Here is a 27,805-nt window from a genome sequence, read left to right on the forward strand (position 1 = left end):
CAATGATCCACTATTCCACTATTTTTATGTATTGATTCAATAATAAATAGGTCAACCAACCAAGGGACTTTTTATATATGACCTAAAAATCAATTTGAATGCTGGTCAAAAGAAGAAAGGAAAGGTTTCTTACTTTATTAAAGTATATCAGGCAATGAAAGATGTATCCTGTTGGATTAGCAACCAATTGTAATATTTCCTTCAGGTTAAATGTCTGGTATCATGTGTTGTCTGAGGTTTTCACTTTCTCTTGATATCTGAATATGAGTAACTTGCTTGTGAAGCTGAGATACAAAAAAAACTTTTTATATATGATAATAAGTTGGTATAATATGGCATTCCTGTGCTGCACATAAAAGGTCATGGGTTGACCCATGTGTCGTCGATCATCCTCTTCAACTGAAATGAATTGAAAAGTTAAGGATTCAGATGTATATTTAATCTAGGGGAGATATCTTTTAAAGTCCATGCAAATCAGAACTAGGCGAACATTGTTGTTGTAGCACGAGGTTGAAATGGGAACTATTCAAGGACAGTGTGATTTTGCTGTTTGGTCTGCTTCTCTTGAAATAACTTTTTGTTATAAATAATGATGTTGTGGTGGTTAAATCTCATTGGTATCACTGCATGCTTTGTCATGGTGTAACATGTTTCAGTGCTGCTGTATTGATCTTATGTAGCAGGTTGAACCTGAATTCAATGTAGATATAATGAGAATGTCTTTCTTAAAGTAGGTCATGTTTTGATGAAAGTCCCAGACAAAACTATGATCATTGGCTATTGAGGATACTATGGCCTTGTATAACATGTAAATAAACTTAACTTGCTATCCTATATATAGGTGTGCATGATATGCTGGCCATGAAGCTTAAATATTGTTTTTAATGAGAAAGTGACTATAGCTGAGAACTGTATCTTAGATTTTCATGATCATGCATCCTGTCTTGTCAATGATAAATTTGGTTTGTGTGACAAGGAGCTAATTCTAACTTCATTCTGGTATGTCACGGTTATAGGAAGTCCCATCTATGTTTCAAAAACCTGTTAGATAATTCCCATACAAAATACACTCAGAGTTGACCTAGATATGTTCATTATAGAGCTATGTAATTGCATCAGAATTATGTAATTTGGTGTCACATGGATAATAGTAGTCCTTTTTTGTGGAGATTAAAGAACAAAATAATTGTACCATGATGCTGATTTTTTTTTCCTTACAAATCTGTTCAGTATCTGTGTCTTAATGAAGTTTGACCTGAACAACTGATATTGTTAGGACCCTACTAAAATCAAGAAATATTTTATAGATTTATTTAAAAAAATATGATGTATGAATAATAATTAATGCCTCTGTAGCAAGTTCTATGTAGATATAAACTGAATTTAATTGGTCTTAAATTGACATGTATCAAATTTAAAAGACATGAGTAGAATGATTTGATTGTTTCACTTTGTATATTTACAGTCAACAGTACAGCACCACCAGAAAGACAATGGATGTTCCTGACAGCCCCTGACAAATCCAAACCATCAGGTAATCATAGCACTGATACACCAAACGTTAATCAAAGTATTTGAAGGTCATAATGCAAAATGAATAGAAATTCCATATAAAGTGAGTGCCCACACACAAGAAAAACAAGCAGCTACTTGAGATCATTTAAGTTGAACCAGATGAGAAATAGGGATAGACAATTGAGCCTTCTGAAAAAAACTAACTTTCTTTGCATGTTTTACATTGAGACAGCACTAAAAATTCACTTGACATCAGTTTGTCTTATAGTTAAGTTATTCATAGTCATGTTAGTACTCATATATTAACAAAATTTGTCTCAGCATAATAAGGAAGAACTCCAGTGCATAGAGGTGGCTGTGAGAATTATAGTACAGCCATAGTTTAGAAACTATTTGTTTTGTCCGCTTTTTATGGTGCATTGTACAACTTCCCTTGTTATGTGTACATTTGTGACTCAAGTAACATTTGCTGTAAAAACAAAAAGATCTTCCTTGCTATTTGATGCATTATAGGATAGGTACTGCTAAAACCTGATTTAATTGCATGTACTAGATTTTCTCAAAATTGACCAAAACACTTTATATTCATGTTGTTTGACTTTGGAGAAAAAAAAAGATATAAACTTCCAACTATGAACATTGACCTACTTTTAAAGTTTTCCATTCATGCCAAGAAAGAAAAAGAAAAACCCATATGTTCTTCCTCAATAAAATTATTGTACAACACTGTCATAAACAGACAAAAAAATGGTTTTATTTCTCAAAAACAACATGTTCCTAAAAGCCACAACAACTACATGAAAGGTGTCTATAAAATATACCATTACAGCTAAGAACTGTACATTAAGTATGACATGTACAGGATAGCAAACACGGTATGGTATATATACATGGGGGAGTGTAATGTAGGAGTGATCAGTTGTTTTACTTGGGCTAGGATGTGGTTTTGATGGCTTTGTGGCTGGTTAATGCAGCCGTCTCTCAGAGTTAATGTGTAGGAGTCATGTTTTATATCATGTAGTTTCTGTACATGTATTTATATCCATCATGTTATTACATGTAAAATTATTACATGTAATACTAGTTTACCTGTGATTGTTTTTATCATATATTTCAAAGATCTGTCTCTATTTATAGTGTCTGGTAGTTGCAATATTTTGATGTAGATGTATATTAAGTATTGTCACAGCCACTGGTAATACTGGAAGCTTCCCACTTAAGGAAATTGAAAGAGGAAATTTTCTGTTGTTTCCTCATACATCTCTGATTAGGGTTATGTTGTAATAAAGAAATTTGAACATAACATGATTGAACAGAGTTTGATTAAACTAATACATATGTACTTTATTAGTGTTCTTGAGAAAAAGTGTGTTGACATGCCTTAGGCCAGAATAAGTATTCCTGGAAAAACTGAATAAATCCATACGGTTTCCACAATGAAGTTTGATATGAAATTAAATCTAATTACTGTTTAAAGATTCAGTAAGTAGACCAACAAACTGGTAAACACCCATTTATTAGCAAACAAATTTGAATACAAAAATGTCACTAGATTTGGGTCAATTTGTGCAAAATATGTTGACAATGAAAAATTATTGTTGTTATTTCTATTTATTTGAGTAAATAACATATGAAGGTAATACTTGTAAATAAGGCCATAATATCAGATGTATCAAGTCTGACCTGAATTACCATCATGTGATTCTGAATCAGCCAAAGAAAACATATGTCACATGACATATAAGTAAAGAATACACACAGATATTCCCTAACACAGGGCTGTACAGTTGTTCCAAAGAGAGAGGGGGTTGAAGGTTTAACAGTTTTGCTATTATAAGGGTGTGTTGGATGCACAGATGTTGTATGGGTGTGAATGTTGTACAGTTAGTGTGTTGTAAGGATGTGGGAGTTGTACACTTCAGCTGCAATAGGGGTGTGATTGTTTTACAGTTTTGCTTTTGTAAGGATAAGAGGGTTGTGCAGTCCAGGTGTTGTATGGGTGGAAGAGTTTTGCAGTTTTGATGTTTTAAAAGAAAAAGGTTGTACAGTTTGGCTTGTAAGGGTACAAGGTTGTACAGGTCATGTGTTGTAAGGCTGTGAGGGTTGCACAGGGTGTAGAGGTTGTTCAGTTTTGCTGTTGTAAAGGTGTGAGGTTTTTGTAAAAGTAAAGGGTTGGGTTATTCAGTTCAGGTGTTGTAAGGGTATTGAGGTCATTCAGTTTTGCAGTTGTATGGGTGTGGAGGTTGTTCAGTTATGATGTTGTACGGGGGTGGAGGTTGTTCAGTTATGATGTTGTACGGGGGTGGAGGTTGTTCAGTCCAGGTGTTGTAAGGGTGTGGAGGTTGTTCAGTTTTGCTGTTGTAAGGGTGTGGAGGTTGTTCAGTTATGCTGTTGTACAGGTGTGGAGGTTGTTCAGTCCAGGTGTTGTAAGGGTGTGGAGGTTGTTCAGTTTTGCTGTTGTAAGGGTGTGGAGGTTGTTCAGTTTTGCTGTTGTAAGGGTGTGGAGGTTGTTCAATTTTGCTGTTGTAAGGGTGTGCAGGTTGTTCAGTTATGTTGTTGTACAGGTGTGGAGGTTGTTCAGTTTTGCTGTTGTTGGAGCACAAGATTGTACAGATCAGTTGTTATTAGGATGTGAAGATTGTACAGCTTGGCTTATAAGGGTACAAGGTTGTAGAGTTATAATGTCATGGGTTGACAATTTCCACAGACATTATTAATGATAGGTGAAAACATGATACATTCAATTAGCAAAAAATGACACATTATTCTCACGTTTTGAGTATAAAAACATATACTTTAATGACCATTTTTGTATATTAACTGTGAAAGTCCATGTTGCAAATTGATTCACGGAAATAAAAGGTCAGATTTAAATACAGACCCTGTCTGTTTACAAGTATTGATATGTGTCTGTGCTACTATTTTACATCATTTATCTGTGATGTAATGTGAAATATTACATCAATGGAATTATTTTCCTTTCCAAATTAGAAATACCAGTATGTAATGTTTGATGTATATATGGACTTGAATACTTACTGTCTCTGTTTCTTAGCAAGCTTTTGACTGATAACATTTGAAAAAAAACAAGCAAAATATACAACTACAAAAGTACACATTAAAACTCTACTATACATCAGTCAGATGACTTACCAACTCTCAGGTTTGACAATACTGTATTCCATCTACCTCTTGTTACCTTTTGGATGATATATCACATGCAAACTGTAAATATGGCACCAAAAGGTATATCTTGCTTAATTATTTTTCATACTATATTTCATGCCTTAGTTCATTTTTCATATGTTAAGCCTTGGAAACGATGCCCACATACAAAAAAGATACAACATACCTTAGTTTAAATCTTTCATGCTTTCTTATAATTTCTAGTTCTGTGAACATCAATTTTCTTTCCTGGTATTTGTCAAGTAAATCTTCAATATGTCATTGTATCATGACATTTGAGAATTATCCTTCACTAAATTAGTTCTTCTTTTAATCAAGGGGAAAACCATTATGGTTGTTTTTTACAATTTTCTATGAAGTGAAAAGTAGGGTTTACAGATAACACTAGAATTACAGCATAAACAAATAAATGTTCACTAATTTCAATATTAACCATGTCATCAATAGATTCCTAGGTATTAGACAAGTCTATATTGATATGCATTTATAGTCTGCCTTGGTCAGTGCTAATGATGAAACATCCAAATCATACATTCGATTAGGTGTGAAATACACCCTTAATTGAATAATGACTTACTGTGTAAGACAATGTTATTCGTCTGAATATAGCTGAAATATTGCTGCTCGGACGTTAAACCCCAACAAACAAACAAAAGACAATGTTAAATCACCATATCAACAGGACATTCAGTACTGTAAACTGGGAAATATGATCACCGTATTTTTTTTTGCTATTTCTGCTAGGAATCTTTTTTGTTCATTAAATTGTACTGTAATGTTCTTAAAAGAAAATATTCGCAACAGTTAAATTTTTGTATTATGGATGTTAGCACTAAAATAGCAAAAATAAAACTGCTGCAAAATTTTCACTGTTTATAGTATTTGAAATGTCTGAATTTAGAACTATCTTTAAATGAGCTGCAGAATTAAGAATGATCTGATTAAGTTTCAACATGGAGACAAGTAGTTTTTCGAAAATGACAGATGTTTGTTATTCTATGCTAGAAAGAAACATGAATATAAATGTTTTATGAGTATATATGACAAACTTAGCAAGTTACAAAATCTTAATACATGAATAGAAAAAAATGAATTTATCATATTTCACTTGACAGTGACTGCTTTAATATCTGATATTAATGACCAAAAAAGGAACAACATGATACATTTATCATTTGCAGCATATCCATTTCTTTCTCTCCTTCTCTTGAGAGATAAAATTTATAATGGGAAGGAATTGTTATAAACCCTGTCATTTTTGTTGTATAGATAATAAACATTAATCTGAAATTTATAACCTTCTGATTTTTTTTTTGTTTTTCAAAATTTTCAGCTACATTCACTGTTATGTGTTATAATGTGTTGTGTGACAAATACTGTACACGGCAGCTTTACGGGTACTGCCCGTCCTGGGCTCTCAACTGGGACTTCAGAAAGAAGGGCATCATGGAAGAGATCAAACATTCTCAGGCTGATATCATCTGTTTACAGGTAAATCTTTAGTCCTCTTATTAAGGATTTGTATAAATTATCCTGTAAGAAATCCTGAATATCCACACTAAGAAGGGGTATATTATTTAGTATTATTGTTTATGATTGTCTTTATCCTGTTTTTGTTTTGGATTTTGGTATTTGTACTTGATCATATAAGTGGTATTACTGCTAAGAGATAATACCAGAGTGTATTGAGCAAGGACTGTATTGATGAATTACAATGGTGTTGATGAATGCAGTAAATTGTGTTATTGCTTTCATACAATGTAGCAAGTCCAGAATCATTCTTTTTTATCTTGGTTGTAAATTTTGTTGATGTGAAGATGTAAATGTGATGAAGGAAATAAATATCAAGAAAATTCAGAATATTTTTTTGTGTAATTCAGGTCATGTTCCACAGACCTTTTGACCTTGTAATCATAAAACACCTATTATGTTACAACTTTGTATTTGGTGACTTTATAATAAATGATGTGTAAGTTTTAGATAATTGTATGGTAATATCAGAGCTGTCTACCAATACTCAAAAAAACAATGTGACAATTATTTCTAATAGCAAAGTGTCCCTAAAATCTATACTTTTCAACCAGTTTCTATAGCAACTTGAGTAATAGTAGATCTAATGTTGGTGAAAAATAAGCATTATATTGAAATTAAATTTGGTTTAATGCTGCATTGATTTTTACTGAAGTTGTTGCATCTTTTTTTTTTAAATTTAGGAAAGCTTAAGAACCTTCAATTGATTCCATGTTGCTAATCTGATTTTAACATAAGCTCTTTAAAAATGAGGTACATTCCCACTTAAAAAGGAAGAAGCTTACATCACAAACTTTATTTCTTTCGAACATTTTATTCCACTTTAAATCCACCAAGATGTTACAAGTTTTAAAAATCTAAGCTGAATACATATAAAATGATAAACTGTTTGTAATATTCTTACAGAAATCAGGCTTTCTGAACATTTTCAGACTGTAAGTGAAATGATAAATAGCTTGAACTGATTCTTAGTGTCAAGTATGGAGTCTGTTTTAAGCAGTATTAGAAATGATTTTGGAACTCTTACTGTGAAGCATAGGGGCTGAGCTCTTATTGAACTAAAATGAGAAGAGGTGTTGTATATTGTTAAGGTGTGGTGATCTAGGTTCTAAGCTTACATAAGAAGATTACAAGGATCATATGGTTAACATCAGTGTTCAGATCATATCAACTTCTTACCCAGACTTCCCACAACTGATACCTTTAATGTTTTTTACATCATGCTAGTGAGCTCTGGGTCTTTTCTTTATATTCTTCATGTCATATTAAGGTTTGGTTAACAGCTTTAAAAGAAGTTTTTTTCTCTGAATTTAAACATTAATGACAATAGATAGGATTTTTTCTTTTGTATTATGAGAAAACAACCCAGATAAATCAATATTAATAATATTTATTACAAGTTTTTTATTTCTTTTTTAAAATTGACTCTGTTCAAATTGGGCTAAATGTCTTTGTTAATCTGTGCTTCTTTTTCATGCCTTTGAATATTTACAGAATTGTTATGTCAGTTTTCAACACCTTCTATTCATTTATATCAATCTGGAATCAAAACACTTAGGTCACTATTCAAACCTATCAAGAGGAATGGATAAAAAGAACATGTAAATACAAATTATTTTTAAATTGTCTATTAAATATCTCTTTGCCTTGAAATCATTTAAAACTTTAGAATTGTGATAGACACTTTTTGAAGACCGAGTTTTTGAAGCATGACAATAATCCTTCTTCCTGGATAGGTTTACAGTTTGTAATAGGATAGGGTCATGCATCCTGGTTGTTTACAATTTTGTGTGGTGTTAATTGCCCGAGTTAACACTTTAGAGAAAGGCAGGGATCATCTTATAGCAGGAAAAAGAAATAATCTCTTCAGAGGGAGGGAAATCCATTGGATTACATTTCAGATATGCAAGTGTTGAAAAGTTTTCAAAAATAGTCCCCTTACAATTAAAACTTTAATGTAAGTTACAGAAGTTGTTGCATTTAGTATTTAGAATACATGTATATGCCTAAACATTTGAAGCTGTCAAGATAATGATTTTATGTGAATGTTTATTTCAATTATTATTTTAATTCTTTTTATCCATTATTCCATAGTTCAGAAGGAATTATTTGTTTTATATAAAATATTAACTTATGCATATTTGTATCAACTGTTACACCATGAGAATACCAGTTACATATAAACAGTTATAGAATGTTATTGTTTCACAAAATAAATACTGATAACTGCTGTCACTGGAATTTTTTCTTGATAATAGGGTCTACCTGCCTTTGAAAATTCATAACTTTACATCAGTTTAATATAGTAGTTGAATAATAAGTGGTTATCCATAAGCACATATGAAATGTGCAAATTAATGAGTAATATAATTTTAAATTTATGAAAATAGAAATCATAAATTTTTTATTAAAATTTATTGATCAGATTTATACATGAATTTTCAATAATACCAAGAAAACTTAATATAAAATTTTTTGGGATAAATATGTTTGCCAACTTTTATGATAGTAGTATCAAGGGCAAAAACACAAATTGTAAATTATCACTTTGCTGTTTTGAAATGACATTTATTGAGTTCCTTTGATTGAGAGGCTCCAAGTAGGAATTATTTCCTATGAATTTCAGACTTTTATTGTATTCAGGAACTAAACTAAATGGATTTTGGTTTTTTTTTTCTGAGTTTTTTTTAACCTTAGTATACATTTTTTACCTCTATGGGCATATCAAGCTGTGCCACACAAAACATTTTATTAAATATTCAAATTTTAATTTTTGTGTAATATAATTTGGTTTTCTTTTTAAATAAAAACTTTCTTTTGACTTTCACTGAGCAGTGTCCTTGTTAAATGTCATTGTTCTATCATAAATAAAAAAAACCTCATTGACACTTACTTAGATTTTCCATATGGATGTTTGAATAATAAAACTTTCTCTAATGTGACTTTTAAATTAACACAGTTAATCAAATTTTACATGTTTTTAAAATTCTTTATTTGACAGATTTCTTGTCATACAAACCAATATTACTACTTAATGTTCCTGAAATGTTTCTTTTATGAACAACTGATTTCTTTTTATTTTATTTTCATACAAATTTTTGAAAGATATTTTCTGTGAATAATTACAATTTTAAAAGACTATGTTTGTGATAAGTGATTACAGGGATTGGTTTTCAATGTCATCAATTAATCATAAATTCATTTGAGGAGATTGTCCCTTCATTGGTATATATTCAATGTTGAATTTACATAATATGATTATTTAACTTTCATATAAATAACTTTATACCCATTTTTGTGTGGTGAAGTTTTAAAAAGTCAGCACAGCTCATTGTTATTCAGTTGGCATCAAGTATTGATATTTCCAGATATAAACTGACTGATAGCTGGTCATATTTAAGATTTTTGAAATTCAGGGTTTTTTTCCCTAAAACTCCTAGTAAAGGAACTTGAAGTTATCCTTTGTCCTCCATGTCTGATGACCTTTGTAGTCTTATGGTTAGGCAACAAAGATTTCTATTTACAATTTTAATTCCTGTTGAACTTTTCTTTTTTAGATGTTTATTCCATAAAAGCAACATCTATTTTTGCCTATAGGAGTTTATTTATAGGAATTATAAAAGTTGTAGTAGTGTAGTATTGTTTTTTTATTGTTTGTTTTTTTTTTTTGTATCTTGCCTGTCCAGCTGTTGCCCAATATATCAGAAGCAGGTGGTAAATAGTGTCTATTGTGACTTGATCCCTCAATGGAAATTTGATTTCATTAGAGATAATACATAACTTATAAAGAAGGGTGTTGCATTTGGCTTTCATTGTATTTGTCCTTGGAAAGTTCAATTTGAAATTACTTCTTTCTGTAACCTCTGATCTGGTCAACTATAGAAAGGATTATAGGTCAAGGGAAGGTCAAACATTAAAAGTTATTTCTCATTAAAAATAGTTAAAGATTGTTTAGGGTCATGTGACTTACAGTTCAAATGTGGGTCATTTTGAGAGGAAAAAATGTTGAAACACTGCATTCTTTCTTGCAGTGTATTTAATTTACAAAGACAGTTTTAGGTTACTGGTACATATAGTGTAAATTCTTGTAAAACACTGTTTTCTCAGAATGACAGGGATAGGCTACTACTGTCCTGCCTTCTGCTTCTTGAAAATTTCAATCCTGCCTTTGATATACCATTAAATCTTACCCTCAGTAGCCATGAGACACAGTTCTATTACTCCATAATTTTCCTATCAATGTACTTTCGTGCCAAAGTCACAAACTAGCATTTTTTTCAGTCAAATCTTCCTCCATTATCTGACTATTTATGGTAGCAATTCGTGAAAAACATGCTAATAAGAAATAAGACACATTATCATTTTCATGTGAACTTTTTTTGACATTATCATGAAATACGTGTACTCGTGCTGCACCTTTTTATGATGGTAATATTCATACAAAAGAAGTAGTTGAATTGTGGGGTTTTTTTTTTTTCAAACAAAGAAACATTTTGATATAATTTAACATGACAGATAGGACCTGATTACCTGGGTTTTATATGTCATCCCATTCGTGTCATGTCAAGGTGTAACTTTTTTCTCAGACCATCAGTCAGTCTGTGGCTGCAAGATTTTAACATATCTAAAAGCTATGTTGAGGTTTCTTTGCATACAAAGTAATCAACCAAGAGTAAGGACTACATGTCAGTATTGTGGTGCATGTCCATTTTGCCGTAAACTGACAGCATTTTTTGGGGGTATGATATTGGTTAACTTAAATTTGTTTGGCTTTCATGATAGTTCTGACAAGGTTATATTGTATCAACATAAAAAAAAAGCAGTGGAAGGTTCAATCCAGTGTCAAGACAGAAATGGCCTGTGTGTACTGTGAAGAGTGTGGCCTATCCTATGGTGAAAAGGTTTGAATGTGTTCATTTGTTTGGATAACATTTTATTTTTTAGTTAATATGATGTCTAGGACATCTCAGTCATATTTCTTGGCTTCAACTCATTCATGTGTTGTTAACCTGTAAGTTATTGAATGGCCTGAATATAGCTGAAATATTGCTGCTCGGGCTTTAAAACCAAACAATCAATTAATCATGTAAGTTATTGACAAGGACCATCAAGGTTGTTACAGTCTACCTACATTGACCAATCCTCCTTTTAGAAGTAGATGTGCCCTGTATCTTTGTAATTATGTATTTGATGCTTAGGGCAAATGTTTGGTGTGGTTTTGAAAGTCAAATTCCCAAATCAATAAATACCATACTTGTACTTTTTGTGAAGTGTGAATACCGGTACATGTATAATCTATTGTTAAGTGTGAATATCAGTACATGTATACTATATTGTTAAGTGTGAATACTGGTACATGTATACTGTTGTTAAGTGTGAATACCGGTACATGTATAATCTATTGTTAAGTGTGAATATCAGTACATGTATACTATATTGTTAAGTGTGAATACTGGTATATGTATACTGTTGTTAAGTGTGAATACTGGTACATGTATACTGTTGTTAAGTGTGAATATCAGTACATGTATACCGGTACTCTATTGTTAATTGTGAATACTGGTACATGTATACTGTTAAGTGTGAATATCAGTACATGTATACTGTTGTTAAGTGTGAATACTGGTACATGTATACTGTTGTTAAGTGTGAATACTGGTACATGTATACTCAATTGTTAAGTGTGAGTATCAGTACAAGTATACTATATTGTTAAGTGTGAATTGGAAGATTATTTCATGTTTACCGTGAGGTAGTTAAAGAGCATGCTTGATATACACTTCATCCAGTAATTTTTTTTGTTTCACCCAAAGCCTTACCTTACAGAAGTGTATGTTTAATGCACATTGATTACCACACAGTTTACACAACAGGATGTATTAAAAATTGGGGGTCAGCTAAAATCTTTGAGAAGGAGAAATGCATGATTTTATAGATTTGTGGTAATGTCTATGAACATATAGTACAATGCAATTTCTTCTATGAACATTTTCTCATGTTGATACCTATTAACATATCTTCCATGGTGATTGGCTAATCAGGTTTTTTTTCCAACAGGAAGTGGAGACTGACCAGTTCTATAACTTCTTCCTCCCTGATCTCAAGCCCTTGGGATATGAAGGAATTTTCTCAGCTAAATCTAGAGCCCGGACCATGACTGAATCAGAAAGAAAGCATGTGGATGGCTGTGCCATATTTTACAGAACAAGCAAGTAAGTATTCAGGACTCATGCTTAGTTGCTGAATTTGGTAATACTTTTAGTATACTGATTGCCCTAATTCAGTATCTTATCAATGTGCAATTGGATCTTTAGTAGGGTTGTAATGATACACCTACCTCATGAAACGATACATGTGACCGAACACAAAAGCATGTTGTCCTATATATTTTCTTCAATTTGGAACAAAAAATATTCAATAGATTTAGAAATGATGGATTTTGTTGAAGTCAGGTCTCATTCTTGGAGTCTATAACTAAAAACTTAACAAATATTAATGAATTTTTCATCACAAGACATGTCCTATGTTACAATTTGCATAGTAATTTCATTAATTGTTTTAAAAAAAAGGTTATATTTGGACTTGTATCATATCAAATCAAAACCTCAGTCAAATGTATTGTTTCATACCGTATTGTGACCAAACATAATGTGATACATCAATATCACAATGAAATTTTTCATCCTTAATGTTAAATGACTTCAGGAAACTGATCATTACCTTCTCTTGCAGTAGGTTAAACTCAATTGAAACAAGTTTTTAAACAGTTTTGCATTTAGCAATGCATTGATGACCCCTATGTTAAAAATAATACTACTCAGTAACTCATTTTGCTATCACTACAGTTTTCAGATCAATTTCTTGTACTACTTCTAAAAGTCTGGACAACTAAATAATAAAGAATGTCAGGCTGAAAATTGTACAGATTGTTGGACCAAAATTGAAACCTAAGTTGCTTTCAGCTTACACAGATAGAAAATATAGAAATTCTCTATAAATTACTAGGATCCTTTGTATATGTTAATACATTAAGAATATTATCTCAGTTTTATCTACTGCTAGAAAATAAGGAAGTAAGATCACTCATTGGCTGCAAGTACTTGTAGATCCAATACAGCTTATCACATGGAATATAATGTGTTTCTAGTTGTGTGGTAATACCCATGTATATATCTAAAGTTAATAGGTGTTTCACACATAAGGAAATGGAATTACGTGATGTTATCAGTGCCTTTAATTCTTTTCTCACCTTATAAGGCTATGTATCAGAAAGAACTAAGTTATTCTACAAAAATAACTTTATTAGATAATTAAGAGTCAGAACATTCCTTTTTGAGTGGGAATGTTACTTGAAGTTAACAGTGTTTAATGCCATTATTTTGTGTTTCTTGTCAAATTGGGAATTAAAAGTTACGAAGTAATTACAATTTTCATTACTGAATATTGACATGATAAATACGTATTTTAAGAAATTTCTATTGAATTTTGTGCAGCCAATCTGTTACCTGCAAATACAATGGAAATTCAGAAAATTAGAAGATTGCGTTTTCCCACTAGTCAACATCATATAATTATAAAAAACAAAACTCAATTCAATAACATGCGCCATAATCAACCATGCTTTAATTGAAATATAATCCACATAAATTGCATCTTGATTTCTTGGGACTGTTTTGGAAAACTTATTTCATATTCTGCTGCAGTTTTATCATGTTTCAACTGATTAAGAAATTAGTTATATAATAACAGATTTAATGAGGTAAGGGGAAATGTTCTAGTGTAATTGTCTAGTAGGACCACAAAATGCCATAGATAGATGCTTTTAATTAATACATTAAGGTTGCCCACAACCTAGAGTTTATAGGGTTCAACCATTGTATGGATAGAAAACTATGATAATGACAAATATGATAAGTTTTCTTTCAAACTTATATGACCTTATTCAACCTTTTACTTTGCTTGGAATGTTTGTATTTGCCCTTTTTAATTATACCCCTGCTAGTCATGGACCATATGTCTAGATTACTGTCTGTTATCAACTTCCTGTTTATCTGAGCTAGGAATAACTGTTGCCAAAATCTCAGCTACCTATGATGGGAATTATTTCAAATTTGATTTACAGCTGTACTTCAGTGTGTTGTCGCTGCTTGGCATCCATTTCCTTTTTGAGGAGTATATGTTTCATGAGGACATGCTGTAGTATGAATGTATGCAACTTCATCCTGGTAGTTGGAAGTGGCAGATATGTTCTCAACCCCCCCCCCGTTATTTCTTTCCAAGTTATGAGGACTGACTTTAACATTCTTAGTTGAACTATTTGAACAAAGTAGACATGACAGTGACAATTAGTGATCGGATGAATTTATTATACCCTTATTTTATGCATGTTCATGCACATCTACATGTATTCATGAATTGGTTTAAGACAAAACTTTCCCCTATGACTCAGTGAATGATTTATAAGCATAACATTACCAATATTTTGGTGGTACTATATCCTGTGTGGTTCATTTACTTAATTAGTTTTGGTGTACTAAAACATCCCTGGTACAAGATACAGCTAGAAGGAAAGCAAATTCGGTCTAATTAGCACTCAAATTTAATTCTTTATGTTCCTTGTACAAGATGGGAAACCGATTCTACTCTGTTCTTGTTTCGAAATGGGGCCAAAAATGGGAAATCCATTCTACTGTGTTCTTGTGTTCCAAATGGGGCCAAAAATGGGAAACCCATTTTACTGTGTTCTTGTGTTAAGGATGGGACCAGAGATAAGAAACCCATTCTACATTGTCCTTGTGTTCCAAATGGGGCCAAAAATGGGAAACCCATTTTACTGTGTTCTTGTGTTAAGGCTGGGACCAGAGATAAGAAACCCATTCTACATCGTCCTTGTGTTCCAAATGGGGCCAAAAATGGGAAAGCCATTCTACTGTGTTCTTGTGTTCAAGATGGGGCCATAGATCAGAAACCCATGCTACTCTGTCTGTGTTCAAGATGGGGTCAGAGATCAGAGACCCATTCTACCGTGTCCTTGTGTTCAAGATGGGGCCAACAATGGGAAATCCTTTCTACAATGTCTTTGTGTTCACGATTGGGCCAAAGATCAGAAATGTTACAGTGTCCTTTTGTTCAAGATGGGGCCTAAAATGGGAAATCCATTCTACTGTGTCTTTGGTTCTGGAAGTTTTCACTAATAAGTACGAAGCACACGATAAAGCCAAAGTTAAGTTAACTGGTATTGTTTCTACATTATCAGTACAAAGCTGTTAGGGAAACTCATCAATTTAAAAACAATATTAAAAATATGAAGATTAAAGATAAAGTCATTGTCAGAATAATCTGAGAACACTTACATTTGGTGCATTGTAAATATTGGCTTTGAATAGCCCCAAGTCTTCATGTGGGTGTAGTAAAACTTGACACAATTTAAGTCAAAATTAGTGAACAAACATTCTATATCTAATTGAAGGCCTGTGGTTGATATTGACAACAATACAAACTTTTTTTGAATGACAAAAAATGTGCTGCTATTCCATGGCATTTAAAAACTTACTATTATCAATTACCCAACTGCATTTGACATTGCATATTATATACAATATATATATATAATGCATATCTATTATATATATATATTAATAAAAAAGGACCAGGATCTTATGTGTTAAAAATGAAATTGCAAACTTGATGAACAAAAATATACTGAAATATATCTATCTTTGTAAACTGATAAACTACCCTTTTAATTAGTCTAGTAATTAGAATTTATATGACTGATTTTACATTTATAAACACATCATGACTTGTATTAGATTTCAGATTGAAATCCTTCAAATCTAATCCTCAGACGTGAATGTGTTATACATGATGCTAGGATTGCTTTACCATGTCATTGATGTACATGTATAAGAACTAGTGGTATTTTACAGATTCACATTGATAAAGGAACATTTGATAGAGTTTAACCAGTTAGCCATGGCAAATGCTGAAGGCTCTGATGACATGTTAAATAGAGTGATGACGAAAGATAACATTGGATTGGCTGCTTTGTTGGAGACTAAAGAAGGAGCTTATGAAAATGGTAATGCCATGATTGATATTGAGTTTCATCAAATGTATCATATTTCTGGAATTCCTGATTACTTTCCAATAATCATGAAAAACAGCTGCTAAGTCTTCTTTTCTTCTTTAAAATGGTATTTCCTCTTTCTCTCCCACAAACATAGTTAAGTAGGAAGTTATCATTGTGAATAAAACTGTCTGTCCATTTGATTTCCTTAACTGTTTAGCACAGTTTTGATAAAAATTTAGAGTGTTCTACCCGTAGTTGTCCATGTGACAAAATAGTTATACCTAGACAAAATCTGGCATGAATTTCATTGTTTGTAAAGAGGTATGGTTAATGTTTTGTCCTACAAAGTTCAAGCTTCTCTATTACTTTTAGTGACATGTTTGTTTTTAGAACTGTATGGTTAACCTATACAACTTTCAATTAAATCCCGGCACACTCTAATAAATGTCCTGCTCTCAACCATCATTTATCTTTCTCCATTGACCAGTATCCAATTTAACAGTGTTTTAATTTAACTTTGAAAATTGCAAATTATTAATATGGACCATATGAGAATAATATGGAAAATCCATCCTACTGCAAAACAGGTCAAGTGGCAGGCAGTTTCTATTATCCAAGGACACTGATGATGGCTTTGATATTGATGTCTTGGCACAAAGAATAAACATATTTATGAGTGTTACAAATAGAAATATTGATTTCTGTGTGTCTTTCATTATCCAAGCATCATGTAAGACTAGGAGAAAGCTCTCATTCATATCTCCTCTTTATTTCTTCTATAAAATTTTAAATAGGTAATAGTTGTAATTGTTTAGTAACAATAGTCATCGTTGTTATAGTGTACCATTGGGAAATTTAGGCTGTTGACATGTTCAATATTATATGTTAAGAGTAAAGTCAGAGTAGATGAATTCTTTGTTTCTGTCCTCTCTGTTGTAAAGAACTTGATATTTTATTCATTTCAGTTATTATTTGTAGGCATCAGAGTGTAGCTTCATGTTACCCTGTATAATTATTTTATTAACACTAATGAGGTCCAATCAAATGTCCTCCATAATGAGTTGTCTCCCTTCTCCTGGTAGTTTAGATAGGTTTTATTTGCTTTTACTTAGTGCTTATGTACCTGTTTATAGGGCAAAAGTTCACGTTTATTACTTTCATCTACTTCAAACAGCTTGGCCTTGCAAAATTGTTCAATAATGTTTTTTTTCTGAACTTGAGGGGCTCACTAAGGGGTTTTTGGTGCAACTATTAGGATGTATTTCATCTGTTTTTATACTCACAATCTGTAATAAGGTACATTCTTATTACATTTTAAGCTCCCTGCCAATTTGCACAGAAAATATTTTTTCCAATGTTATTTTATCAAGTTTAAGATCCATGAATTGTCCATTTATGGGCCTCTTTAATGTTTATGGCCATGTTATGCATAAGTTATATCAGTCTTTTGTCCCCTGTGGTAAACTGATAGAGACTTTCAATATAATCCATTTTAGTAAATGTCAATACAAGTTTCAAACACTATTCATATTAGTCTCCATCTATTGATGACACTAAAGGAGATAGGAGTTTTATGATTTTATATTTGTACACTGTAAAAGTGTTCAAACTAAACAAAAATTAATATGATCAAGGACAGGTTGATAAATTTACATATTAACCAGTATTTGATATGAATTTTCCTGTATTTTTTTATGTCTGTGGCATCCTTTAGGTAATCTTTAAATGCCAAATAGTTCCCAAATTTACACAAAATTTTATCATTTCAATAATTTCTTCCTTAAATTGTTGCATTAAGAAGACTTCAGTGGAATTATTTAAGAAAGAATTGTACAATTTTAATATAATTTACAGTTACACCACCTGAAGGACAAGCTAGACAACCAGTCATGATCTCCACTGCTCACATTCATTGGGACCCAGAATTCTCAGATGTCAAGTTGATCCAGACTATGATGCTTGTTTGGGAACTGAAGAAAATCATTGAAGAGACCATTCAGTCATACAAAATGTCCAATTCAGACATTAATACCATACCCCTCATCTTATGTGGTGATCTCAACTCCCTCCCTGACTCAGGTAGGTGACTTGTTTATGTAGGAATGATATGTGATCTCAACTCTTTCCCTGACTCAGGTAGGTGACGACTTTATGTAGGAATCATATGTGGTGATTTCAACTCTTATCCCTGACTCAGGTAGGTGACGAGTTTATGTAGGAATCATATGTGTTTATCTCAACTCACTCCGTGACTCAGGTAGATGATGGGTTTATGTAGGAAGCATGCAGTGATTGGGACTACCATGCACAATGTGCCATAGTCACATTTCCTCTTGAAATGGCACATTGAGTGACTAATGTGTCGCGTCATGTGCACGCATTAAGTTTCCATCATTGATAGTGGAGTGTTGTCCACTACTTGTGACAGTAAAAAAAGGCATGAACTTGTCTTTTAACAATGTTTTTATTAGCTGCAGGTGGATGTTTTGATCACTTCGTTTTGGAGGGGATTTGAAAACTGGGGAATGAAACAGTAGTATGTCGATTTTTAGCTCACCTGGCCAAAGGGCATGTGAGCTATTGCCATCACTTGGCATCCATCATCGTCGTTAACAATTGTACAAAACTCTTCTCCTCTGAAACTACTTGACTGATTAGAACCAAACTTGGTATAAATGTTCCTTGGGGTATCCTGCATAGAGCTATCATGGGGATTTTTGATGTGTCGAAAAACATGGCCTCCATTACTAAAAATAGAACATAGGGGTCAGGCAGTAGTTTTTTGCATATATCTCAAAACCGTTAGGTTTAGCCAAGTTCTTTCAATTGCTGAAATGATCCTTATTATAAGGCTTTCAAAAGTCTTCAGGGACCAAATTGTCAGGCGACTCCTTGTAAGAGTTATTGCCCTTGAAATTTATATATTTATTTTTTTTTTGTTTTAGTTTTCAGTCAATATCTTGAAACCCATAATAGATAGAAAGAAACTTTCATTTGCTGAAATGATCCTTATGATAAGACCTACCAAAATTTTCTTGAGTCAAAATTGTTGGACATCTCCTTGTTAAATTTATTACCCTTGAAAGACAAACTTTAACTAGGTGAGCAATTCAGGCTCCTGGGAGCCTCTTGTTAATATTACATATTCTTGATCGCTTACTCATTTGAAAGAACAATAAACATTGTTTAAAAGAATAAAAATAATTTGATAATATCAGAAAAGCTTGGACTGGCGGTCCCTTTTGAAATTGAAAATGCCACCAAAGACATTTTAAAGCTAGATCCAAAACAGAAGAAATAAGAAATGATCTTTTTCAAAGCCTAAAAAATATTATTGATGGTAATTACCAGAATCAAACTGCAATTGTAGAAACTAACTTGGCAGCTGGACACGATTATGAACCCCCTATTGAAAATATTGATAATGGTGGAGTCATATTATCTGGTCCTGAAGTACCCCACAAAAAAAATCCGAAAGCTGATTGCAGCCAACAAAAAAATATACTCTTTCCTATCATTTGTGATAAACTACTTTTTAAATAGCCAAGTAAGGGTCTAACTGATGGGGGATCTGTGGGCTATTATAAAGCACTAGACAATATATTAGTATAAAAACTCAAACAACAGAGAAAAAGTGATTTGATGTGACAGTTAATTTACTTGTTAATTGTTAACTCTTAACAAACATTTGATCTGCAGTGTAAATTAAAGTTTGTTTATGCTACATTTGGTCTTCAATATCTATATCTAGCTGGCCTTAGCTGCTGTTCCAAATTTTGTCCCCATGTTTTTTTTAGAATGGCCCATTGAAATTTAAAATGTCCCATTGAATTGATAGGTAAGGGGGCCATAGTCCCATTGACAAAATTTTAATCCCAATCACTGAACATGTGTGGTGATCTTAACTCACATCCTACTTGGGTAAGTTAGGACAGTTAGAGTTGGACAAAGTTCATTTAACTTATTTACAATTGTCTTTTATGCATTTGACCATGAACATAGTGTGTTGCTAAAACTCATGATTTCAATCCATTTAATTTCAAGTAATGGATCTGTATGAAACTTTAATATGTAGGGTAAAAGTTGCTTATTTCATAGATTACAAACATCTTTTCTGTAATCTAAATTTGATTAAGTATGATAGTAAACAAACTTTTGATAAATTAATTTCAAAAAATTTCAAGCCAGCTTTCAAATGAAATTATAATTGATCAGCTTATAAAGTTAAAATCCTTGTTTATTTTTATAATCTGACATCCTGTCTACTGTAGCCAACATGATATAGATACATAGTTTTAAACATGTAACTGTTCTGATCCTTGACCTGTGTTTGTAGTTACTTCTGTATAGTTCTTTAGGCCATGCTAGTCTTACTGAGAGAAGTCCATTGATATTTGACAGCTTTATCATGTGTCTGGTTTTTGTCTTCTTGATGCCTTTTGTTCAGTTTGCTCTAAGGTGTTAGATGGTATTTATACTAGAGTAATAATGAAGAAGGGGTAGATATAATCTATTGTTTGTTAAGATAAGGTATAATTTTATAACCATACTCTGGATTTTAAAATTGATAATTAACAGATTCATTGTATAAGAAGATTTCAGAGGTGAACATCATTAACTACTTATTACACTTATTAGAATGATTGATAATCTTTTTTGTTATCACTAATACCTTTGATACTAAGAGAACAACCATTTGATTTGGATGGGGAGTGGTCTATAATCAAATTTTGTTTCCTGGATTTTTTTTTTTTTTTTTTCAATATAATTCTGACCGAATTTTCTTTTTTGCTCTAACCTGACCTGGGTTTACCCAATTATTCATCCTGAATTTTTTTAACCGTACATCATGGTCCTGCCTTTTTATTTCTTATTTGATCCTGGCACAACCACCACCACCCCCATTAAATTCAAATGGTTGCTTGCCTAAAGTATATCTATTATTTTAAGTTCAGTAATATTTAATAGTATTTACATGCTTTGTTAAAATATAGTCAAAAGTTGTAGTGATTTAAGTTTTTGATGAGTTATTGTAATAGTAGTGTTGCCTCATCCCCTTGAAAACATGTTCTTTTATTAATTCTGACATATTATCTTCTTTAGGATTTTAAGTGGTCAATAGGAAATTAAAAGAGCTAAAAATGTGAACACCTTATACGAGTCTGTAGTGGAGTTCTTCAGAACATGATTGCATCAGAATATGCTTCCAACTGCCATGGTTGTCTGAATGATATTTTTAAGCATCTTAAGTAGCACTCCAGATAAGAATCATGCAAAATGTGATTCATGGTAGGATGACTGATTTGTTGTTGGTGTTAAATGCCCAAGCAGCAATATTTCAGCTATATCCTGGCAATGAACTTGAAATGGATGATAAAATGAACATGAAATGATTATAAAATGAAAAATGGGATGAGACACAGGGACATTAGGGTTGACAAATTTTGATTGCCACTGGAAATAAGGAGAGGTGGGTAGGGCCGGGAAATTTAGCCTCCTACGGTACAGGGCAAAGGGTTCTACTCTTATGGAATATCAAGGCAGGGTTCTTTAACGTGCAAGGAACGCATTTTTCCCAACATGTTGCACCATTATGGTTTGTGGTCATGTTTTCCGTAATATGGCCTAACAACCCCAGCATGTAGCATGCCAGGGGTACCCCATTCCACCACCTGGAGCATACAATACAGTTGTTCTGTGGGCAGAGCGCACTACCCCCAGACTAGGGTTCTTAGCATTATTTAGTCACCTTTTATGACAAGCTAAGCACTGCTGTGGCCCTATTCTTTTGACACCCGGATCTGCATGGGGTGATTCATGGTAGGAAAGCCTACATATTTTTATTTTTGGTATTTTGTTTGAAATGTTATAGTACCGGGTAAACAGAATTTAACATTTGGCTTTTCATATAACCCTTGTTCTTAGGAGATAAAAATTATATAGAATGTACTGTAGAATTCAAATTTTAGGGGGATATCTCCGTAAATGACACTAAAATATAATTGAAACTGTTAAATTTACAATATGGATTATCTCCTAAGTGTAGACAGATTGAAATGAATAATTATAATAATAATTTCTTCATCATATAGACCTATAAACAACTTAATTTCAAAAATAAAAATGTGTAGCCTTTTTTGGGTGTATTACATATTACAGAATTTGTGTGATTCTTACAAAGACTACTACTTAATTATGTACTTGGTCCACCCAGCGCAATACATGCAAATGTTCCTGTCAGATGAAACTTACTTCACCTCAGTAATGTTAATGTCTGGATTGGAGAACCTGTACAAGTAATCATTGTTTACATCTTAGGTCTATATTCATAGTTCTTATAACGGACAGAAGTATTATTTGAATAAATATGCCAGCCAAAACTCACATTTGTTTCAATTTTTGGGGTATCTGGGCCTGGTTTTTAAAGAAAATTTCAGTTGCTGATATTCTCAATTTCTTTCTCAAAATTCAACTTATCTATTGCTTCAAATCAATGATTTTAGAGAAAAAATGATGAATCTGGACTTTTGTCTTTGAGAATGTTATTTGAGTTATTGTATGGTTACACTGTTTTCTGTGTTTTTACAGGTGTAGTTGAGTATCTTGTCTCTGGGAAAATTGCCAGTAACCATGAAGATTTCAAAGATATAAGTTACGAGGAAATTCTTCATAGGATCTGTAGGAAGAATGAAAAGGATGTCCTTTCACATGATTTCCGACTTGCGAAGGCCTATGATGATATAATGCCTTTTACCAACTACACGTAAGTCATTTTTATTACAGCTTTTAGAGTTTTTTTTTATCTTGCATTGTTTATATTTTTTGTCTGTAGAGTGTGTTGCTACAAATCTCACATTACAAGTGTGTACAATATATTTGCACAATTCAGCAGAGACATCTGTAATTAAATAAAACTTGTTTAAGCAAATGGAACAGTCATGTTAAAATTCAATATATTTTTTCTGTTTATAACATTTGGATGTTTATGTGATGGTGAACCTCAAAAGACTTTATTTATTGATAACATTGTCATCATATGGGGGATTTTTTCATCAACAACCTTTTAGTTATTAATATTTACATATGAGTTTTTTGTGAAGTTCAAATAGCCTTTTTAATACTAAAAATCAAATATTGATGCCATATATTTTTTCTGTTTCAGGTATGATTTCAAGGGAATAATAGATTACATCTTCTATTCCAAAGATCATTTCAATCTTCTTGGATTACTGGGGCCACTAGATGAGAGCTGGTTCCGTCAAAACAAGGTTGTTGGCTGTCCACACCCCCATATCCCATCAGATCATTTCTCACTACTGGTGGATATTGAGATGCCATTGACATTTAACTCTGGAAAAGTGGCCAACGGTCCATCGGCCCATCGATAGTGCCTCACGGTCAATCAAGCCAAATTATGTCCATGCGTATCAACATTTTGTATCATAATGAATTGACTGTATAGAGATTTTTAATAGTCTATTTATGTAATTTATTTGGTCTCAACACATGTTTTTATAAGATTCATCACCATTTTTGTTAAAATTTGATCATGACTCATTAAATTGTTGTGGAAGGTACAATGACTAGGGGACTTTACTGCCTTCTGGCTTTCTATGTAGGTGTAATACCATCTCATATGCATTATTTTATTCTTTTAAAATATTTATGTGTCCTGTTATTTTTTTCCTTGCTGTCAAAAATAGAACGTGATCGGATCATTTAAAGTACTCTTTCTTAAGTCATTATTATAATATATATTTGAACTTCAATTCGCACTGCTTTCACAATACTTTGTAAATTAATAATTTCATACCAACAAAATAGAATTATGGTTGTTTTACTAATCATAAATTACTAAGTATTGAGATTTGGGCAACATGCAGGTTGGTTATGTTTGTTAAGTATGGGAATATTTGTATGAAAAACAATGAACACTGAAATAAGTTAAGATAGATATTGCTGACTCTCTATTTACCTTTCCCTTGTGTCACTGAATATCAAGATTTTGTTAGAAAAACCTGCTCCAATTACTTCAGGTAACCAGTTTTGACAGTGTTCTGCTTAATAGAAATAGATTTTGCTAATAAATATGCCTTACAAGACCCCTGTTAGTTTGGTATTCTTTCAACCAAATTTGCATAGTTAATATTTTTGCTAAAAATATTTTTTTTGTGTGTTAAATTGATTCAAATATTCATTTCAAGCCAGCAGTTAAGTTTTATCCTGTGGCAGGACCACTTCATATTGTTTTAACCAGTAGTGGCTATTTTTGGTGTTTCTATAGATTCATCCTGTCATGTCATCACATTATTGGCAGCTAATCCTAGTCATAACGTGAACACCATCTCCAGAAAATAAATGTCCATGCTTGTGCAATCAGGTTTTAGAAGCCATGAATTCTTATAGAGATTTCTTGAACTGTCATTTTCACATATACTGAAACCAAGTTTTAACATAAAGCTCTATTTGTTATCTTTTTTCCACTATTGTTAGTTTATGGAAGTAAATCTTGATATAAGAACAAATTATCTTAACTTCATCATTTTTTAATGTTATAATGTTGGTTCTTAAAACATGGTTGCATATGAAATGTGTATCTGTTGTTTTTTTTTTTTTTTTTTTTTTTTTTTCTTGAGTCAACTTTTATGAAATAGATAATATGCTGATGTGTATGAATTAAAAAGTAAACAATGTTTTTATCTCAGGTTTCTGTGTGAAGTATTTACTGTTTATTTATAAGTATTGAAATAAATGAAAAAAAGGACATTTGAAACCAGATATTATAAAGATTTTTTTTACCCTTTGCTAAACTCCTGTAATCTCTGATTTTAGAAAATAGTAACCAGCAAGGAAATTTGAAATATGATCCACTTGTTTGAAGGTTTCACTTATGAAGTATGAAATCAAATTACAAACTATAATGTTATCTAGAATTGATTGATAGTGTAATATGGCTATGATTGTTTTGTAAATCCTTTCTCCTATGCTAAACTATTCAAGTAGAAGAAAGTCAAGTATTTTAAGTTCCAGTCTTCATAAAAGTCAGGAGTTGATTCATGCATGTCAAAAACCCACTAAATCCACATTTATTTCTGATTCAATAACATTTTCATTTGGTTGTTGCACTTTCAATTTAAAAATTATATAGATTGTATATGAAATTTGCAGTTTGTAAGAGTTATTCTTCTTGATTTGGTTAAAATTAGTGGGAGATTAATGAAGGGTTTTATCCAGAATGCAGATCTGTATACCGAAAAGACTATCGTAACAAAAAAAATGTAGCAATACGTAGACCAAAAATGCATTGTTTGTTCGGGGGTTTTTTCTACACCATGAATCATCATAGGCAGTGTCCAAATTTTATATGGATTGGTACTTATTACATTGAATGTAGAATTTGCTTCAGCAGTTTTGGACATCTGTCACATGTTAATCTTTTTTGCATAGGAAAAAGATTACTGGTTGTAAAATGTTTTCCACTTAGTGGTAAATGCCTATCATAGATGTACAAGTAAAATGTATACAAAACAAATGGTAGTACCATTACTTTAAAATGTTCCTCGATAAGAGAAAATAGAAAAAAGGTTTTATAATGCACTGTTGGTATTTTAAGCTTGTAATATATATTGTATATTATAACTGTGTTTGATTTGTGAATACATTATTCACTTTTTGTATGTGGGGCCAACTTGATTGGGAACTTTGAAGAAGGATCAGGGATGATAATAGTGTATTTTCATCTCCTAGCAAATTTTGTAAAAAGGTTGATTTTGATTTAGATGTACCAGCTTTTGCTTGTAATCATTATTGTACAATGTTGGGTTTTAACAAACAGCAATTTAGCTCTATGTTATCTGTACATGTATATGGAAAAAATGTTGTTAACCCTTATTGAACAGGCCAACATCAAGTCAGCTGATTTAACATGTGATGGAATACTATACTGAAACTATACTTTGGATCTTCAGTGTAAAACAAATTTTGGCCTTCAATGACATGCCAGCCTTTCAATGTTGATATTTCTAACAACTTTGTCATGATAAAATTATCTAGTTCATGGGTGACAATGCAGGGAACTACGATTTTGTCATTTTTATGGTAAACATTTGTTTTTTCTATTTATATGATCTGAGTTGTGCATGCTTTTTATGTTTGATGTGTGGAAGTGCTTTTATAATTTGCAGTATTATTTATACTTATGTTCTGTTTAGACCAAAGTATACTATCCTGGACTGTTTTCCATTAACGATATGAACCAACTTTCTCTTATTCTGGTTCGCTGTCTAAGACAAACCACTTGGTACAAACCAATAATTGAACACAAATCTAAGGTTCAAGTGTAACAAACCATATAATGGAAAACATCCCTGGATCATACCACACTGCCCATACTATTCATCCAGCTTATGACTTAAGTTCTTTGAAGAATATTCATTTATATCTTATGATGACATTTAATTATAATTTTAATCGACAAATCAAATTAAAATATAATTAATTAACTGAATAATTCAGTGTTGAATTATATGTGAACAGTTTTTGCTTATTCTTGATGACACTATATGAACTTTCAATATGTATCATTATACATGAAGTAAAATACAGGATTTTAGCACTGCAATAGCATTTTGGAATTATTACAAGTGCTTCAAATCATAGAATGGGCACTGCCAGAAATTCTATTTTTGTATTATTAAGTTTAGTGTAAAGAAATGGCATAAATCCCTTGGTCAGTATTTTAACATTGTTCATTGTTTTGCTGCACAAGCTTTCACATTTACTTGTAGGGATAAATCCTTGTGAAATCATTCTTGAGCCTGAATTATTATTGCATTAAAAAACATCAATTTTACTTTTATGAGGTAAAATCTTGGAATGTACTATGGATTCTTGCTTTTACAAGGATAAAACTTTTTGTGTTCTTTACAGTTTTTTTTTTCATTTGAGGGAAAAATTGGGTTTACATTATCAATATATCAGAGTGGTAAGCTAGTATATAAAAAATAAAATCAATTTAGACCATTAACAGTTTTTCACATGGATTATATAATATTTTATTTCCTGGTATGGTAGATTTACAAGATGTCATCCTTCGTTAATCAATGCCCTACAAAAATAGTTCTCTCTGTGGTATATATTGTGTTTTGTTTTATGAATTTTTTAAAACTTATCTTGTGTAGCAATAACAATGATATATGAAGTGTTTTGGTGTATTTTACAGCTGTTTCACTCGAGTCATCATAACATTCCTTAACACAATACTCCTGTCGTATTTAGGATTAAATAATGTCTTTTGTATATTGTGTTAAAAATCTCAAGGAAATAAAATCTTTGTAATAAATATTTTAGAATTGTGTGCTTTTTTTTGACTTTTTTATGATTTTCAGAGTAAAATGGAGAATTAGCTGAAATTGATTTTTATTTTTTTATTTCAAGTTTTATGCTTTATCCATAACTTCTCTCCATATATTGTACCTGCACAGTGTAATGGACAGACCCAGT

General features: G+C 31.9%; 1 protein-coding gene across 4 annotated transcripts in view; it reads left to right on the plus strand.

Moving 5' to 3' along the window:
- LOC148619255 (uncharacterized) overlaps window positions 1-27,657 on the plus strand; it is a 40,894-nt gene extending 13,237 nt beyond the window's left edge. For 2 of the 4 annotated variants that reach the window (XM_088578942.1, XM_088578941.1), the window contains 7 exons: window positions 1,466-1,534; window positions 6,035-6,192; window positions 12,289-12,443; window positions 16,161-16,312; window positions 18,158-18,382; window positions 22,892-23,066; window positions 23,466-27,657. In XM_088578942.1, coding sequence (XP_088435068.1) covers window positions 1,466-1,534; window positions 6,035-6,192; window positions 12,289-12,443; window positions 16,161-16,312; window positions 18,158-18,382; window positions 22,892-23,066; window positions 23,466-23,691 — 1,160 coding nt within the window. In that variant the 3' untranslated portion in view covers window positions 23,692-27,657. The other 2 variants (XR_015921559.1, XM_088578943.1) reach the window with 2 other exon arrangements.
- The last annotated feature ends 148 nt before the right edge of the window (window positions 27,658-27,805 follow it).

The sequence above is a fragment of the Perna viridis genome, chromosome 4, assembly GCF_037379345.1.
Source record: "Perna viridis isolate PV_CMFRI_1.1 ecotype Kerala chromosome 4, ASM3737934v1, whole genome shotgun sequence".
Classification (NCBI taxonomy): Eukaryota; Metazoa; Mollusca; class Bivalvia; order Mytilida; family Mytilidae; genus Perna; species Perna viridis.